This window comes from Lampris incognitus, chromosome 2 (genome assembly GCF_029633865.1).
Source record: "Lampris incognitus isolate fLamInc1 chromosome 2, fLamInc1.hap2, whole genome shotgun sequence".
NCBI lineage: Eukaryota > Metazoa > Chordata > Actinopteri > Lampriformes > Lampridae > Lampris > Lampris incognitus.
This window is the reverse complement of record NC_079212.1, coordinates 111,370,503-111,388,739: the sequence shown is the minus strand read 5'-3', so window position 1 is coordinate 111,388,739 and position 18,237 is coordinate 111,370,503. Positions and strand designations below refer to the sequence as shown.

The following is an 18,237-nucleotide window of genomic DNA, read 5'->3' as shown; positions in this document are numbered from 1 at the left end:
CCTAAGACATATAGTTGTGAGTGTTGGGGAATTGCCATAATGGCTCTTTGGGATTAGGTGAAAATGGTACTGCAGATTTGCAAATAAACCTTATTCGTTTGTCATTTAACTTGAGGTAGTATTGAGTCTTGACAGTCTTACTCATAAGTGCCTAATGTCTGAAACACAGTACAAATAAGAATGCTGGTATTCTTGCAAGTGAAAGCACAAATATCAACAGATTGTGCTGACTAGGAAACATATTAACCTGAAAAAATATAGTGGAAATACCATTAAGAGGGCTGCACCTTTTCCTGAACAACACTTATGTTTTTTTGGGGTTTTTTTTCTCCCCAATTGTATCCGGTCAATTACCCCACTCTTCCAAGCCATCCCGGTCATTGCTACCACATGCCTCCACTGATACATGTGGAGTTGCCAGCTGCTTCTTTTCACCTGACAGTGAGGAGTTTCGCCAGAGGGACGTAGCACGTGGGTCAATTACGCTATTCCCCCCAGTCCCCCCCCCCTCCCCGAACAGGCACCCCAACTGACCAGAGGAGGTGCTAGTACAGTGACCAGGGGTCTCATTTATAACCGTTGCATATGCACAAAACGGAGCCTGAAAGAGATATACGCCACATCCCATGCAAAGTTTGTGATCTATAAAAACAAACTTGACGGGAGAACGTGCACAACTGTATGTAAATGCAGATGGTGAAGTGGTGAATTGAAGCCAGATTGTATTATGATTCCTCTCACACATTTAAGTTTTTTGTTTTTGGTGCATGCCATTTTCGGCTTTTGTGTGCACATACACTTTTAGTAAGGATCCTATGCACTGTTTTATAAATGAGACCGCTGGACACAGCCAAATCCGGCTTCCCACCCGCAGAAATGGCCAATTGTGTCTGTAAGGACGCCTGACCGAGCCAGAGGTAACATGGGGATTCGAACTGGTGATCCCCGTGGTTGGTAAGCAACGGAATAGACCGCTGTACCACCCGGACACCCGCCTTCTGTTTTCTGGATGAAAATAGAATTTCTCATTTGAGCAGAGCTATTTGAGCAGCGCTATATAAAACAGCATGAAATCGCCAAACACATAACTGAGCACCTTCATTTCACAGGACTGAAATGTATTTTCTAGGTTTTTTATCCTGACAGAAGTGATGTAATGAGGTCATATTCTCACCTGATTGTCAGACATGACATAGAGAGAGTTCTGGTCCAGCGAGAAGGCCATGTCCCGGAGGATTGGACTGCTATCCTTTATCACAGTCAAAGTCTCATACAGCACTCCTCCCTCCTGAGGGCCGTCCACCCTGATCTGCAGGGACACAGAAAAACAGACAAAAACATGAAGAATGACACTGCCTGAATACATACAGTGTGTAAAATGTCTATGTACCCATTTCTAGGGTGACTTGCACAGTTTACTTTCCCACATACATCTTGCATTGTCTGTTTTGCACTATATCTGCACAATATCTGTATGCAATGTCCTGTTGTACCATTTGCCTGCATATAAACCTGATATGAGATGAGATGATGAAGTTGTATACTTCTCAATGTCTCTCTTGCACTGGTGTCAGAATCCCGTCAATTTATTTAACAGGTCTGAGTCTGATTGCGGTTTGAGAGAATTCTGCCTTCAACCTCATATTGAGTTAGGGACAGATCTCTTGAAACCATGATGTACTCACCCAGTAAGTGTAATCTAGCAGTAGTTGCTAACCCAACCCTTTGAGGTTAGTGCAGTTCATGCCACGGTCAGGTTTTGAAATGTGTTCAGTTGAACTCAACTTCAGAAGATCAATTTGACTTTGGTATATGACTTTCAGACAGCAATCTTTTGGGGCTCATTATAACATGCAAAGTAAAAGAATGCCCACTGGTGAATAATTTCATCCTCAATTCCCCACTCCCACCCCTTGACTATGAATAACCTACTATGTCATTATTTGTACTCCTACAGAGACTACACATCTTCCACCATTAGCCCGAGAATGATGTGAATTGCATCATACAATAATGATGACTCCTTTCTGATTCCAAGCCGGACACTTGGCACAGACATTGGAAATAACAAGGATAAACATTGAATTAAGTGTGATAGCTGAGAGAAGAAAAGATCCTCATTAGCCATGCAAACCCAGGTCGAAGCCTTATTTAAAATTCTGGGGGGCTATATCATTAACCACTTGATGTAATTACCGTTGCATTAATTTCTCAATCATGATGATATAAATATATGCAAGATGATAAGGAACTGAGGCAGAGAATTACGTAAGTTCTGTATAACGTCTGGTGTGCCATCATGACAGTCGTCCCCACATGCATTCTGACACAGAAAGACTGAGGCAATCTCCCCGTTCAAATCAAATTGCAGAAGATTTTGATCTTGTGCCAGACAAGATCACACATACAGTGGTGGTGGTTCAGTAGTCTCTCAATAGAGACAGCCCTGATCAATACAAACTGATTACATGATTGGATCCCCTAGGCATCAAAACTGCATCAATCAATCATGCCTCCACCTCCCAGGCAGCTCTGGCTCTCCAGTCAGGAGCTCTGCCAAACAGGTCTCAACGAGAGGTGTGTATGTGTGTGTGTGTGTGTGTGTGTGTGTGAGAGAGAGAGAGAGAGAGAGAGAGAGAGAGAGAGATACGGCACCTATTGCTACTGTTGGTGTTTGATATAATAATCATTATTGTTGTTGCTATTATAATCATTGTTGTATTGTGTTGTTGTTTTAAATGCTTTGGCAATATGTACACAAACGTATGTCATGCCAATAAAGCACATATTGAATTGAATTGAATTGAATTGAGAGAGAGAGAGGGAGAGAGACTGGAAGGGTGAAAAGGAGATGAGACAGGGCCAGAGGAAGAACAAGCTTGAGGAGAAAGAGAGAGACACAGACCAAAGTGCTCTGCCAAACAAGACTTGGAGTAGAAAAGGGAGAGTGAGAGACAGAGAGAGGAGAGAAAGACAAAACAAGAATTAATGCCAGCCAAGACATTGGAAGGGAAAGGAGGAAAAATGAGAGACAGAAAGAGGGGAAAGATAAACCAAGGAGCGATGCCAACCAAGACATTGGAACTGAAAGGAGGAAAAATGTGTGTGTGTGTGTGTGTGTGTGTGTGTGTGTGTGTGTGTGTGTGTGTGTGTGTGTGTGTGTGTGTGTGTGTGTGTGAGAGAGAGAGAGAGAGAGAGAGAGAGAGAGAGAGAGAGAGAGAGAGAGAGAGAGAGAGAGAGAGAGAGAGAGAGAGAGAGAGAGAGAGAGAGAGAGAGAGAGAGAGAGAGAGAGAGAGAGAGAGAGAGAGAGAGAGGAAATTCTGCAAACCAAGACATGGGAAGGGAAGGGAGGGGGGGATGAAAACGGGAATGTGGAATGTGACAAGAGGGAGAGACAGGAGAAAGAGACACAAATATAGACAAATAGAGGAAGAGAAGTGTGTGTGTGTGTGTGTGTGTGTGTGTGTGTGTGCCAGAGAGAATGAGAGAGAGATGGCGAAACAAAGAAAAAGAGGGATCGAAGAAAGGGGAGATGATGTCAGATTCTTCCAGGCCGAGGCATGAAAGCCCAGATCAGCGCCCTGGAACTCTTGTTTACAGATCATAAGAGGACCTAAACTATCTCACAGACCACCATCACCCAGACAATCCTATCCTTTCAATACCAACGTGATAATCGATTTATCACCCACCAAGGCTCGCTTACTCACTCGTCTTTTCTCGTCTGTATCACCCCCCCATGTCCTCCCAGCCTACTCTTTCTCGTTCTCCTCTTTCTCCTCTTTTTTACCACAATCCCACACTGTGAAGGAACCAGCTTCCATATGATTTCCCACACTCCTGACTTCATAAATAGCGCAGATCCAGAGCTCTCACACATCCCGCCAGTGAAACCGAATATGAAAAACACCCCCCAAAAAGTGTCCAGGGAAAGAGAGAGAGCGGGCGAGAGAGGTAGATAGCTAGCTAGAGACAGAGAGAGAGAGAGAGAAATACGTTAAGTAACTGTATGCAATGAGGTTGACCACAGGCCACATCTGCGGATGGGGTTCCGTTGATAAGCTCAGAGAAAAACCCTGACCCACTGACCTATCCTTGGTGTTTGATTTCAGTGGATTTAAATGCAGTTTTATGATTTAAAATGACTTTAAAATGACATTGGCTGAGCAAAGGCAAAGCCCCCCCCCCCCCCGTCCCGGGAGTTCAACACGTCTTCAATCCCACTTTAAGTCCCTCAGCCCCAAAATAAGTGTATGACAGGCTTAAATGGTTTTATAATGAATCTGCTTGTAGTGACGGACATGCAAACACACGTACGAAGATACACACACAAACACCTGCCCATCTTCACAAAAACAGCCACATGCACAAAGACATACATGCGCACACACACACACACCCACACACACACACCATGTCACCCTATACTTGTGGGGACTCCTCACTGACTACATTCATTCCCTAGCCTTTAACCCTAACCTTAACCTGATCCTAATTCTAACCTTAACCCTAAAACCAATTCCTGACCGTAAAATAGACCCTCTAAAATAGACAAGGTAGGTGGTTTCCAGTTCTATCCTAATGGGGCCATTTGGTCCCCATTTGGATAGAAAAACATGGTACACACACACACACACACACACACACACACACACACACACAGAGAAAATGTACTTTGTTTTTGGCTGCTCTAAACAAGTTAGAGTTTGAAGAGGAAGCTTTTTCAGTGTTTCATAAGCACTTACTTAGAATCGGGTTTAATAAACCACAGATGGTTTCCAACCAGGAAAAAAAAAATGTCCGTTATGTCTCGGTCACATCAGAGATTCAAGAATGGAGGTAAATAGTGAGAAAAGTGGCATTTTTTTTGCTGCATTTGCCACATTTGCCACAAACTGTGTTAATACCACAACTGTGTTAATACTGTGTAATACCAAATCTGCAACGCTAAAAGGTCAAGTCCATCCTGTGTTATCCATGCTGTAAAATAAAAATTATTTGGCATCTTTACACTCAGGTGACCCTAGCGTGCTCCATTTTTTTCATATTTTCTTCCCACTAAATCAACAGTTGGTGAGGTCATAATGTTTAACCCCCAAATTATATTTAGACCAATAACAGCAATATCCTTCCTGCAGCTGAAATTACGTTCCGCTGGGCCTGCAATCGATATAAACAGCCAATCTGAGTACTGCCTGACAAACGGCGACGTGATATGCAACGTGACCCTGTGTGCTCTAAACGAAAACAACCTACCGCTCTCAAGGCTCCCAAGGCATCTGCAATGTTCTCCTGCAGGCCCATCCTGTGAGAGCCAAGGAAAACAAAAAGCCCAACTTCTAAGGTGTCAGTCGGCTTGAGTCGTAAAGCAGCCAGACATTACATGAGCAACACAACTGCGTGGACGTCTCTCCCTTGAGCCTTTACATATCGGATTGATTTCAAGATCATTCTAGGCAATGATGTTATTTACATCAAGAGGCATCTATGGAGGAAGTATATTTGTAAATGTATAACAAAAATAATGCACCTCTTTGCTGCAGCACAGGATTATGTTGAAATCAGGTGATTGCAATGATTACATGACAACGCCGACCCACAATCCTAAAGTGGGTCCATATGAGCCCTGTCTGTCTGTGCCCTCTGAAAACCATGTTGCTAAACATATGGGTGATGACCCAGGAGGCGAGGAGCAGTCTCTTCAACCAATCATTTCCAATCTGCCATCCACCCTGACTGAGGTTATCCTTGTCCCCGAAGGCCAGTCTGTCCAATTGCCTTTGACCCACACCAAAAATAGGGACTCTACAAATTGGCAGGAGAGGGCAGTCCACAGAAATCTCAGGATAAAAAAAGCTGCAGGATTTAAACAGACGGACGGTGACACAGTCAATGAACTCAAGATGGATGCTCCCAGGCTTGACTCAATATTATGACACAGGAAATGTAGTGACATAAGGGCCAGACAACTGTCCACCTTTAAGGCTGAGTGGCTGTGCATATGGTCAGATCAAGCCGACAGCAAAGGGACATTGATTAGCCCACATATCCATCATGGCTGTGTGAATACTAATGAGGGCACAGTGCAGATAGAGCTAAGCCGATGTGCCTAATGAAAAGGAAAAAGCGTTTAGGGGGACACAGTCATGGAGGTCTGTATTACAGCACTGGACTAATCATTCAGCCATCACATTAGCTACAGTCACAAATAGAGGTGTATTGATCACAGCCACTACGACATGCTGTATGTTGGGAGTGCCATTACCTAAACACGATTACTAATTGGGTTGGAAGAGGAGCAATGGTATCTGTGAGTGCGTGCATGTGTGCAGGTCTCTTTTGGGGTCATTGTCTCTTCTGTGTTAGCAACATTTCAGGATGGGGCTTAACATAACCTTCGGCTATATGGCAGCCTTCCAAACCCTCACACCATAATTTCTACAACATGACCACAGTCTCCACTGAGTCTCCATGTATACACTTTAAAACCTCTCTCCTTGAGGACTGTTTCCTGTCCTCTGTTTCCTATCCTCCTCCATACTGATCCCATCTCTCTATCCTTTTCCATTGTTTAGTGAGTTCCCATGGCCCACCGACAAAAATCGTGGGAGATGGATAGTAGAACAATTCATGGCACTCGTATGGTCTCCATTTTGCTGACCGCAATGCACTCATAGTTTGTTCTCTCTGGGCTCTCTCTTGTTTCCATGTTGTGTGACAGTGTGAGAGAGAGAGAAAAAAAGAGGAAAAGCAGAGTGGAGTTGGGGAAGGAAAGAGAGAGAGAGCCACGAAAGTAATTTACAGTCAACTGAGGCCAAAGGATGCTTAGTTATCAAAACATTGCCTTGCTTAACCGTGTTGGGAATCTGTACTGTTCATCTGTTGTCAGAATTTGTGGCCTTAGATAAACCTCCTTCCATGTGGTTTTAAAATGTTCTCAATTTAGCCTTAAACACAAGTTCAAGTTCGATTTTCACATTATTGTCACATACATACTATAAAAAGTACCATGCACCTTCCAATGCAGTGAAATGCATATGCTACACCTATTTTGTCTCCATCACTGCCCGCATCTGAAGCTCGATTCGACTGACTTCAGTTGCTAAATCTCCCCAAGGAAACCATGATTTAGAAAAGCCCAAGCTATCTAAATGCACACCAGAGAATTACTTCACTCAATTAAACTTCAATAAGCAATAATGAATTCACTGTTTACACATGAATATTTGAGATCGACTTTCTTTGGAGTGAGTTTAACATTTCCAGGAAATACTAATGCTAAGTGGTTATGGTCATTGAATTACAGAGCTTATTTGTTTTAAGTTCACATAAGACTATGCAACCGTACATCACAGTGCATGCATCCTTTTCATTACACTTACCAGTATTTGGCTAAGGCTCTTATCTAAAGAGGATGAAAGTGTCACTACATTTGCCGTGAAAACATAATTTGGTGTGTTTGTACAGGCAAGAGGACACATTAGCCTCCAACATGTGCACAAGCTTGCTAACTGAGTTAGAGGAATTCTTCACATGCCGGCCCAAATTGTGTGGCCGTCTGCAGAATGGGTCTCCTGTCTCAGTTATAGTCGGTCTGCTGTGATTGTTGTGTTGAAAAATGCTTCACTTCTTTTTTTCTTCTTTTTTTCCCCCTTTTTCTCCCCAGTTGGATCCAGCAATTACCCCACTCTTCCGAGCCATCCTGGTCGCTACTCCACCCCCTCTGCCAATCCGGGGAGGGCTGCAGACTACCACATGCCTCCTCCGATACATGTGGAGTGGTCAGCTGCTTCTTTTCACCTGACACTGAGGAGTTTCACCAGGAGGACGTAGCACATGGGAGGATCACACTATCCCCCCCAGTTTCCCCTCCCCCCTGAACAGGCACCCCAACCAACCAGAGGAGGTGCTAGTGCAGCGATCAGGACACATACCAACATCCGGCTTCCCACCTGCAGAAACGGCCAATTGTGTCTGTAGGGACGCCCGACCAAGCCGGAGGTAGCACAAGGATTCGAACTGGATATCCCTGTGTTGGTAGGCAACAGACAAGACTGCTACGCCACCTGGATGCCCCAATGCTTCACTTCTTAAAGGGCGGGCATGTTACACTTTCATGTCCCATTCACTTCAATTCAATCACATGCGGAAGACAGGAAAAAGGATTCGCCTGCATAGAATTTTTATCTGTCCACTCCATAGCAGAGTTCAAGCTTGATGAGGTTTGGCTGGCAAATTTGCATGATGTAAAGATACTTAAGTAACAGAGGTGCTTAATGTCATGGTGAAATTAATGCTGAAAATCAAACATGGAGGAATCAATCAATCTTGCGATCTCGCACCATCTGTTGCATTCTAATTTTGATTTGGTAGATTAAAAAAATCCAAAACAGAGGCTGCATGGTTTGCTGTGTCACAAGAAACGAGCAGATGGTTAGTGGCAATATCTAGGATATGATGTCACATCCTAGGATTCGTTCATTCGTTCAGGGGGAAAAAGTGACTCCAGTTCCATCATTGGTAATGTGACCGCCGCTTTATTGGCTTTGTCTACATTTCCAAGCTAACTGTCTCGTAGTAAACAAACAACACAAACCCAATGAGAGTATGTAGACATTTGCATGTGGTGATATTTTCAACTGTGGTTAAAGAAACAAAAAATGGATAGTGGCTGTCCACCCACCTGGGTATTTTATTAACTAGAGGAAAAGCTGAAATGGATACAGCAGACAGGGTTCTAGGAAGGATTCGGTTCTAGGCCAGCCGGAGTACATGTGTGACTCCAGAGACAGCAGACGTGGCCGGCGGATTATCTCTAAGCATGACTATTGTTCAATTTTTGATCAAAACATTTCAGTAGGAAGTTTGCTGGCTTGCCACAGAGCAAGTGACGGGGGGTAAGTGCCTTCAGCAAGGCACTGGGCTGATGCTGGACACATAAACTGATTCATGATTTCAAACCTGTAATGTTCATTTAAGACAGCCTCCTAAACCACAAGAACAGCCCTCTCACCTGATGAGGCTAAAAAAAATGTCCGTTTAAGCTGGAGCCCTCTGATAGTCTGATGTAAAGGTTATCATCTTACTAGACTATATTGCCACAGTTCTAATGGTGGCATTCTTGATACCATCGATATCTCTGTGAACTTGGAAGTAGGGCAACCCAGGAGAAGGTCATATCACTCAGTTAAGATCAACAACCTGAGGCAAACTGTAGCAGATGAAGGAAATGTCCTGTGTTTTATCAGGACTGGGACATATCTAATTTTAGGATGATGACGGACATGTCCATATGCCGCCTGGACCGTGAGACTGCCAGTTATCCTTCTGAACTTTCACCTCAGCCACAACCTTCCTTTGGCAGGGTCTGACCTTTGCAATGGCCTTGCTGCCTGAGTGATCTGCTGATGGCATTTATTGTCATGCCCCATTTCCACTCTGCCTGTCCATTTGGGATGATGGAATAGGATTTGAGACATGACCCTCAACTCTTTGGGAGCTCCCAAGGGTCTGAAGCATGCCCGCGCATTCTGTCAATGTAATGACCAACTCTGCCCTTTATACCCATACAGCACTTACACCAGTAATGACAGATTTTAGACCCCTCTCAATCAAAGCAACTGCTCACTTTCCATACACATGTGAAAGAAAAAAAAACAAAAAACAGTATACTCTGCCCTCTCTTTTTCTGTCTCTTTCTGTGTTGCTCTCACTCAGGGTGCGAACTACAGGGGAGCCAGGGGGAGCTCGGCTCGTCTTAATAAGACATGAGCTCCCCTGAAAACATGATTTGTGAAATTTTGGGGTGGTCTCTAAAATATTGACAATATGCTATTTTTGCCATGCATTTCTAGTTTTCTGTATCATCATCATCATCGATCGTGCATAAAATTAGGCTATATCGATGTATGATTCATGGATGAGGTTGATTCATCACTAAAACGGATTCATTTACACTGCGGTATAGAATACCCCGGTGTAAATGCAACAGTTTTAGAAACTCATTTGTGCCTATCTCAATTAAAATTCAAAATAATGTTGCTTAAGTCGCAAAGTTGTGAAATAGCTTTTTATGCAGACTTTTAAGTGAGAGGCGTGTAATAGATTTTTTTTTATATAATGCGAGGGGTTGTGCAATATATTCCTTGTTCTTACCACTGGTTGTGTAATATGTGCAACACTGTATGTATAATTTGTGGTTGTGCTGTGCTAGAGTATGTGTTGTTATGTTATGTTGTTTGTATTTTATATCATTAACACTATATATATATATATATATATATATATATATATATATATATATATATATATATATAGATATAAATCCAGTAAGTCAAGTAAATTCTTTATGAGACAGTACAAGCCTGTTTCATGCCATAAGCAATCATCAGCTGTCAATAAAACTACTCGAGGAAAGAACATACCATCTACTGCCTCGTCATGTACATCATGTACACATTATCCAATGGGGAAGGGAGAGGTGCAACATATAAACATTTCAAAAACATGTGATCACTAATGGAGGTCCGATTCAAAATTCAAAAACACATGATCGCTAACAGTCCAATTTGGGGGGATGGGGTGGTATTTGTCGATTGTCATGATTTATTTGTAATTACAAAATAGGTGCTTATATGTATGCCTGCCAGTGCTAGCCAATTCATTCCTGTTATTCAATGTGGACATTTCTGGTTTGCAAATGATAAAATATTTTTCTACACTACCTGGACACATGTGCTCTGTTTTTTGATTTAATGCTCATGCATTCTTATTTGTGCCGATAAACTACAGAATACAGTACATAACTCTGCAGAGTATACTGTGCCCTGCTTTAGTTGGTCGTATTGTATCATACAATGATGTTTGGTTTTAACTGGTTTTTATATATCAGATGTGCTGCCATAAAGCAAGTAGGCCTACATGCTTGCAGCTATGAATGTTTCTTTGCGACAAGAGTCACAGTCAGTCCTTTCTTTGAGGCACGCGCAAGCCCCCCGGTTAAAGAAAAAATATAAAATAAAAGAAGAAGTGAGCTCCCCAAAAGACATGGTATAGTTTGCACACTGCTCTCACTGTATCTCTAATTCCCTATCTGATGCCATCTTTGTCTGTGCGTCTCTCTTTCTCCCTCCATCTCTCTGCAGGCTATTCAGGCTCAGCCTCATCTTGTCCTTCACTGGCTAGCTCATGTGAGGGGAGCAGCTCCAGTGATGCTATCTGGAACTGTGCTCTCAATCTGGCCCTGTGTATGTTTGTGTATGTGTGTGTCAGACAGATTGGTTCTCATAAGACTAAGGCCCCCGGGCTAGTGTCACAGCGGTCCTCTCACACATTTCCCTCAGTCAGTAGAATAGTGTAAGGCTGTGCAGTTAGAAGACCCTCAAGGGGTACAGAGTCAATTCAGTCGGATCAAAGAATGAGTTTCATAGAAACCCGACTTTAATATTTTATACTGTATGCATTGAAATGAGTCATGAAAGACAAGGGGGTAAATTAACTTCATGAACCTCTCAGAAAGAGGTCATCCTTTGTCTGTGGGGCCTGCCGCAAACGCGTCTTCCCATGCAATGCCATATGGATACACGCAGGCAAGTAAGAACAGAAAAACACCAACGAGGAAAACATATTGAAGAGAAATCCAAATCATGCCCTCTCTAATAATAATTGTTTGCCATGAAGCCCATTGCAGGTTTTGAAAGGAGCAATAAAATTGTAACACAAAAAAGAGGTGAGAGACTGGTAGCCAGGTGTGTTGGCTGCAACCCTAATAATCGGTGTGTTTCTGTTTAGCAGGGAAAACAAGTGTTTTTTACAAGGGTCGTGTAATACTGTAGCTGTTGTCTGTCAGTGCTGTTGTCTGTCAGTGTGCTGCTCACCTTCTTCAGATGTCCGCTCCTGGTGCCCAAGAAGGCCACGTTGTGTCCATTGTAGACGTAAGAGGTGACAGAGGTCAGCCTATCCCTGGTCTCAGTGTACAATGTCACGCCGGACACCAGCTGGGAGCCCCCCAGGGGCTGGTTTATGTCCAAGCCACAGAAGTGGTCATCAATGGGAACAGGCTGCACAAAGAGAGGAAGAGACAGAGGAAAGGATGAATGAATGGATGCATGGATTTATGGATAGGGGAAGTAGAGAAATTAAATGAGTGAAAAGAAAGTGTTAGATAGAGGATGGGGGGCATCCGGGTGGTGTGGCTGTGTATTCCGTTGCTTACCAACACGGGGATCCCGGGTACAAATCCCCGTGTTACCTCTGGCTTGGTCAGGTGTCCCTACAGACACAAGTGGCCGTGTCTGCAGTTGGGAAGCCGGATGTGGACCTGTGTCCTGGTCACTACACTAGCGCCTCCTCTGGTCAGTCGGGCACCTATTCAGGGGGGAGGGGGAACTGAGGGGAATAGCATGATCCTCCCATGCGTTACGTCCCCCTGGTGAAATTCCTCACTGTCAGGTGAAATTCCTCACTGTCAGGTGAAAAGAAGTAGCTGGCGACTCCACATGTATCGGAGGAGGCATGTGGTAGTCTGCAGCCCTCCCCGACTCAGCAGAGGGGGTGGAGCAGCAACCAGGATGGCTTGGAAGAGTGGGGTAATTGGTCGGATACAATTGGGGAGAAAGATGGGGGGGTATAGTATGGTGGGGTTTAAGAAGAAAAGGAAGAAAAAAAACAAGGATACATAGAAAGGAAGATGGGAGAAAGGAGGGAGTACATTAAAAGAGTCGGGTCGTGAGGATGACAGGTTTGGGAAGTGGGAGAGAGCGGGGTGGGGGTGGGGGGAATTTAATGAAATCACTGCAGACAAACGGGAAGAGAAGAAGAGAACTCAAACTGACTACTGGAAGACCAAACACGCATTATGGGCAGGATTCTTTCTAGACTTTAAAAATATAAAAAATAAAAAAATCCCAACTTCAAAGAGGTTTTAGGCTGTTCCGTTTATCAACAGGCCTCAGAGCGTGTGAGTTTGTGGAGTACACTAATTGCTTGTGGCAAACAAGTAGAAAGCCGTGTATATTGTGCCAGTTTCTGTGATTTCTAGTTTGCTTGATCTGGCATCACACAAACACACTGCCCAGGAGATGTCAGGTTTTGATTAAGCATCAAAGAGAGAAGCAGTCTGGTTACATCTATAACCACCCACCTCAAAGCCCTCCTAATGGCCCGTCACTCAGTATAGAACATTCTATTTCTTTGGAAAACTAATTTGTTCTTTCACATCATGCATTTCTCACAAACACATAGCGCCTCTCATGCACCATCTTACACCATCTTTACTGTAAGTGGACGACAATGTTAACTGGAAAGTCACCCTTCAAGAAACACTTCACTTCCCTCTCCAGCCTACCTTGTCCTTTAACTTGGACCTGACTTTGTAAAAGAAAAAAAAGACTAAATAAACAAAAATATATTGCCTAGCTGTTCGCACTGAGCATTTCCTCTAATATGCATGAATATTTCAGGGACAGCGGAGCTTTTGTTACATTTATTGTCCGGGCAGTGCGTCTGCTCTGACCTCTGCATCCTTGCTATTGGCTGCTGAAGACATTAGCAGTCTATGACCTTAAGCTCATTTCCATTTGGAACCCACCAATTTACTTTACTTGCTCTGGATAATTGCATGATGTAATTTAATTGCTTCTAATATAAATGCAAATGTAGAGCAAACCGGGAAAAATAAAACCCTGGGTAAAACACTTCACTGTTTGGTGCATTTCCACTATGCAGTGTACCTACTGTGTTAACAACAACAACAAAAAAGGTGCTATTCAGTGGCATTGTAACGGGCTTATCAACTGTCGATTCATTAACAGCCCCCTTTTAAAAGTAAAAGCCCACTGTCAAGCCACGCAAGTATAATTATTTACTCAATTATTTCATAGCCCTATAGTCACTCAATTGTTATTATTAAAGAAACTTTATCTCATTTATTTGATTCCATTATGGGATCAAAATGAATGTTTGCGGTCACCAGAATATCTGTGGACAGATGTGATGAATATCATTCTTTTCATGTCTCGCTTTCAACTTAATTTCATGAAAGCCCTTCATTATGCAGAATTATAGCTGTCACACAGGCACGCAGACTTAGACTTGTGCGATAAAGCCCTCCTCTCAAGATCAAGAACAGGTCTCGGAGGGTTCGAAACTGCTGACAGCAACAAGAATAGAGGAAAGGGGAATGAAGAGAGAGGGAAGGGGAGGGTCAGAGAAATGGGGAGAAAGGGAGTTGAGAGAGAGAGAGAGAGAAATAGAGAGAGGGACACCCAAAAGGGAGAGAGCGAGAAGGTGCCCAAGTTCCTGAATGAAATCAAAGCTGCATACAAAAACTCTCCTGATTAGCATTGTAGGATTAATCTCCTCCAGCTCCTCTGCTCTCGTGGGACCCTGAAAACCTGAATGGTTCAGCACAGCTCTGGCTGTCTGCCTTTCAGCTATTTAGGCTGTAATTGTAGCTGTGGGGTAATCAAAGAGCCAACCTAGGATAAGTCTAAAATGAACACTGCACACAAACCAGTGAGGCTTCATAGTTTTCTCTAAACATGTGCTTGTTTGTGTATGTATGTGCGCCTTCATGCATGCATGTGTGTATGCATATGAGTGTGTTGTTATGCATACATAGGTGTGTATATGCATATGAAGTCACATCAGAGGGGCCACCATGGATGGAAGAAGGTGTGAGTCTCTCACTCTCTCACTCTCTCTCTCTCTCTCTCTCTCTCTCTCTCTCTCTCTCTCTCTCTCTCTCTCTCTCTCTCTCTCTCTCTCTCTCTCTCTCTCTCTCTCTCTCTCCAGTGAACCTACCGCCTTGGTGCACTGCACATCCTTCCCCAGCAGCCAGTGCAGTTCAAGGTTGCCCTCTCCCTGGTAGCAGGACTGCAGGCGCTCCTTGATGCGAGCATTGATGTGTCGGATGGTGAAGACACAGAGAGCCGAATGGTCAGAAGGGTCGTGGTACTGCTTCTGTCCCTTGGAGAAAACAGCGAAGAGCACGTCCTCTTGGGTACTTATGTTCAGGGACTGTGCCAGAACCCTGCCAGGCTTGGAGAGATGGGCTGCCTGGAGGAGACGATACTCTTCACCCCTGTGTATGCACCCCACAGGAAGTGACACATATGAGTGGAATTTCTTGTCACCCTTGCAGAGGCGGATAATGCGAGAGGTGTAAAACAGGTCACCAGGGGAGCTGCCAGCAGGCATCCCATTTTCTGGTGTCTCCGGTTGAACAGTCATAAAATAGACAAAATTACTACTGGCAAAGCCGTAGATGTAGTAGATGTCAAAGTGTGGGACGAGAGCTAGCGTATCTGAGGGAATTTTGATGAGAGAAGAAACAAAGTCAGTGTGGAGCTCGTAGTCCAGCATGGCGGAGGATTCTGGGTCGCGAGGCAGCTTGCGGCTGGAGATGGTTGGGAAGTAGTCCTGCTTACCGCCAACGGCCGTGCCAACATACAGGGTGGCGTCCTGACCCTGCGAGGGAACGACGACACCATACATCGTCCCTGTCTGGTTGTCGCTGGACAGGTAGTGTTCTTTCTTATGTGTGGGCTCCACCAGGATGAACAGATCGTCCAGTCTCATCAGCTTGCAGACGCCTTGGTAGAGGCTGCCGCAGGCCAGCAGCCGGTTGTGGGAGTAGTCAATGAGCAAGAGTTTGTTGACATTGTCAGTGGAGGAGAGAGGCTCTGTGCAGGGCTGGACAATCAGAGGAGGATAACAGGCCTTGTTATCATACTCCGGTCCTGTGTCATGAGACACCAGAAGGGTGAGGTTGGCAGACAGCTTGTAGATGCGGTTGACCGCTCCGATGTAAAGCGCCCCAGTGGACTGATGAACAGCCAGGTGATTTAGGGACCATTCCTTCCTCTCAGATTGGAAAGCAGTTGGGGACTGTCCTGTGAACACCTGGCAATTTACGGAGCCTAGAGTCAGTAGCCACAATGCCAGGGGCCATGACATGACCTTTAGAGCATTGTGACCCTTGGTGAGGCCACAGTAAGTCCATCCTTTATCCAAACACATCCCCATCCCCATAGGGCTCAGCAAAATACAGCGATCAGACAGAATGCCTGGGATTGTGTGTCAGCAATGAACAAGATTGCACTGGGGGGAAAAAAGACTGAACTGCCGTTTATTCCCTCCTCGGTGGCTTTCACATCATTCTGAAAGAGAGGAGAAATACTTTTAGCTTTTGAATTAAGAAAAGAGCCTCGGTGCTTTGGAAAGTGATGAAACTACTCTCACGATATCATTAAATGACTTGACCAAAGCCCAGGAGTAGACGTGCTTGTTTTCTCCTCCATCTGTGTTTCAGTAGAGAGGAGACATCAAAGAAACAAGCAATCAATTGTTCAAATTGTATATCAATTTCTACTAGCCCGAGAGGGGGTCCAGTGTCCCTCCTGCATACAGACGGGCTCATTATTTCCACCTGTCTGTAAAGAAGGCTAACAGTAACTGTGGGCCATTACTTGAACAAAGCAGCGACAAACACTGCCTCTGTTTGGGTGGCTAATTAAGTAAAATCCAAAAGTGTTAATTATGCCTCCATATTTTGGGAACCCACTGTTTTCCTTCCTCCCCTCCCTTCTTGTTCCTCTAAATGGTTGAATCCAGGAGGAATTAATCACTCTCCACCGCGGCCGACATTCCTAAATTAATCAGGCCTTTTCCGAGGATGGCGGGGAGTCATTAGAGATTCAGAGCCAGGCAGCATCAACCCTCACACTTCCCTATTTAATTTCATTAGCATATTTTATCTACATAAAACATTTCTAGAGGAGGACAAATAATGTCCTTTGAATACTGCATGGACAGGAGGACGGATGGAGTAGACAGACACAAAAGGATGAGTTGTACTGGACATTATTAACATATTATGCATATGGGGTTTTTTTGTGTTTGTTTTTGTAATGACTTTTATGTGCTTTTTGTTTTAGGTTCGATGCAGTATGTTTGTTCTGCAAAGAAGGACAGACAAGGCAATTTGACAGCAAACCTGGTTTGGGTCTCCGAGAACAAAAATGGCGAATGGCAGTGCATAATTTAGCGTGGGCAGCACTGGTCAGAGATGAGCTAGCTTCATACATGCACTTATTACATCTAGTCCATTACTGCAGTGATAAAACTGTGATGCGTGAGGGACAGGACGGTAAATTAAGAAATCCACATCTGTCTACACCCTTCCTTTTGGTCTGCATCCCACTGGGCAGCTCTGGAGGCTTAGCAAAGCTGCCACTTGCTGCGGAAGGCTCTCGCTCCATCTCCCTCCACTTGGTCTTCTCTGCTGCCACACCATCAGCTCTCTAAGGTCTCCCTGCCACTTTCAAAAAAAGCCAACTTTAAAACTACACAGCCCCGCAGTGGAAAAAAACCTCCATGGTATTCATCTGCCAAACTAGAATGACTTAACTCAAAGTGAAATGCCTTTTTTTTTTTTGGTTTGGCTCCAATATGAACAGGCTGTTTTCTCACTGAGACTTCCTAGTATAAGTAAAGGTTAAACGAAGACAGCCGTGTCAGATCCTCTAATGTGGGAGTCAGGATGCAACGGGTGCTCTCTATTGGCTGGCTGGCTGGATGTCCGGTGGAGTTGAGAGAGAGCCAGCGTAGGGGCGGATGGAAAGACACTGAGCCGGCTGGGTTAACTCCAGCTCTTCTCTACAATCTCCTGTCCATCTGTCTCTATCATGCCCACACCAGGAGGAAAGTCACCAGTGAGTCTCAAGCTACTCTGGTCAATTTGGCAGGCTCAGCGTGACTAAGCCTCCCTGTAAGTGACTGCTGAAGATCAACCTATTATAACTATATTGTATTGCTTACTGCTGCATTAAACAGTAGGTGAAATCAAATTGTTGTTTTTTATGATTACATTTACTCACATTTATAAGTCTATATAATGTGCTCCATCTCTCTGCACTAGTTAATGAACAACATGTTCTCTTTCCCTTTCTTTTTCTTGGTAATTTCCCAGCTGGCTACAAAAAGTTGGTTCTAGAAAGCAACAGATTTGGCTTTTGATGCTGGCTCAAGTATGCAAACTTTCTTTAATCATCTACTTTTTATTTTCTTAGCAAAACTCTCCAATGACTTCCCTCTTAAAATCTCTCGCATCAACCCCTTAGCATACTGATGTGTCTCTCTAAACCAAATTCTATGCTAATGTAATTTTAATGTTCAATTCATGTAGGCTTTTTGGTCCTACGTGATGAATAGAGAGAATCCTCGGGCATTTTAACA

At 44.1% G+C, this 18,237-nt stretch overlaps 1 protein-coding gene across 6 annotated transcripts in view; it reads right to left on the bottom strand.

The window, feature by feature from the left end:
- LOC130108119 (plexin-A2-like) overlaps positions 1-16,041 on the bottom strand; it is an 86,513-nt gene extending 70,472 nt beyond the window's left edge. For all 6 annotated transcript variants that reach the window (XM_056274969.1, XM_056274966.1, XM_056274968.1 and 3 more), the window contains exons 1-3: positions 14,803-16,041; positions 11,877-12,059; positions 1,175-1,309 (exon numbers count right to left, since the gene is read on the bottom strand). In XM_056274969.1, the coding sequence (XP_056130944.1) occupies positions 1,175-1,309; positions 11,877-12,059; positions 14,803-16,032 (1,548 nt within the window). In that variant the 5' untranslated portion in view covers positions 16,033-16,041. The remainder of the gene's footprint in view (positions 1-1,174; positions 1,310-11,876; positions 12,060-14,802) is intronic.
- Positions 16,042-18,237: the final 2,196 nt, after the last annotated feature.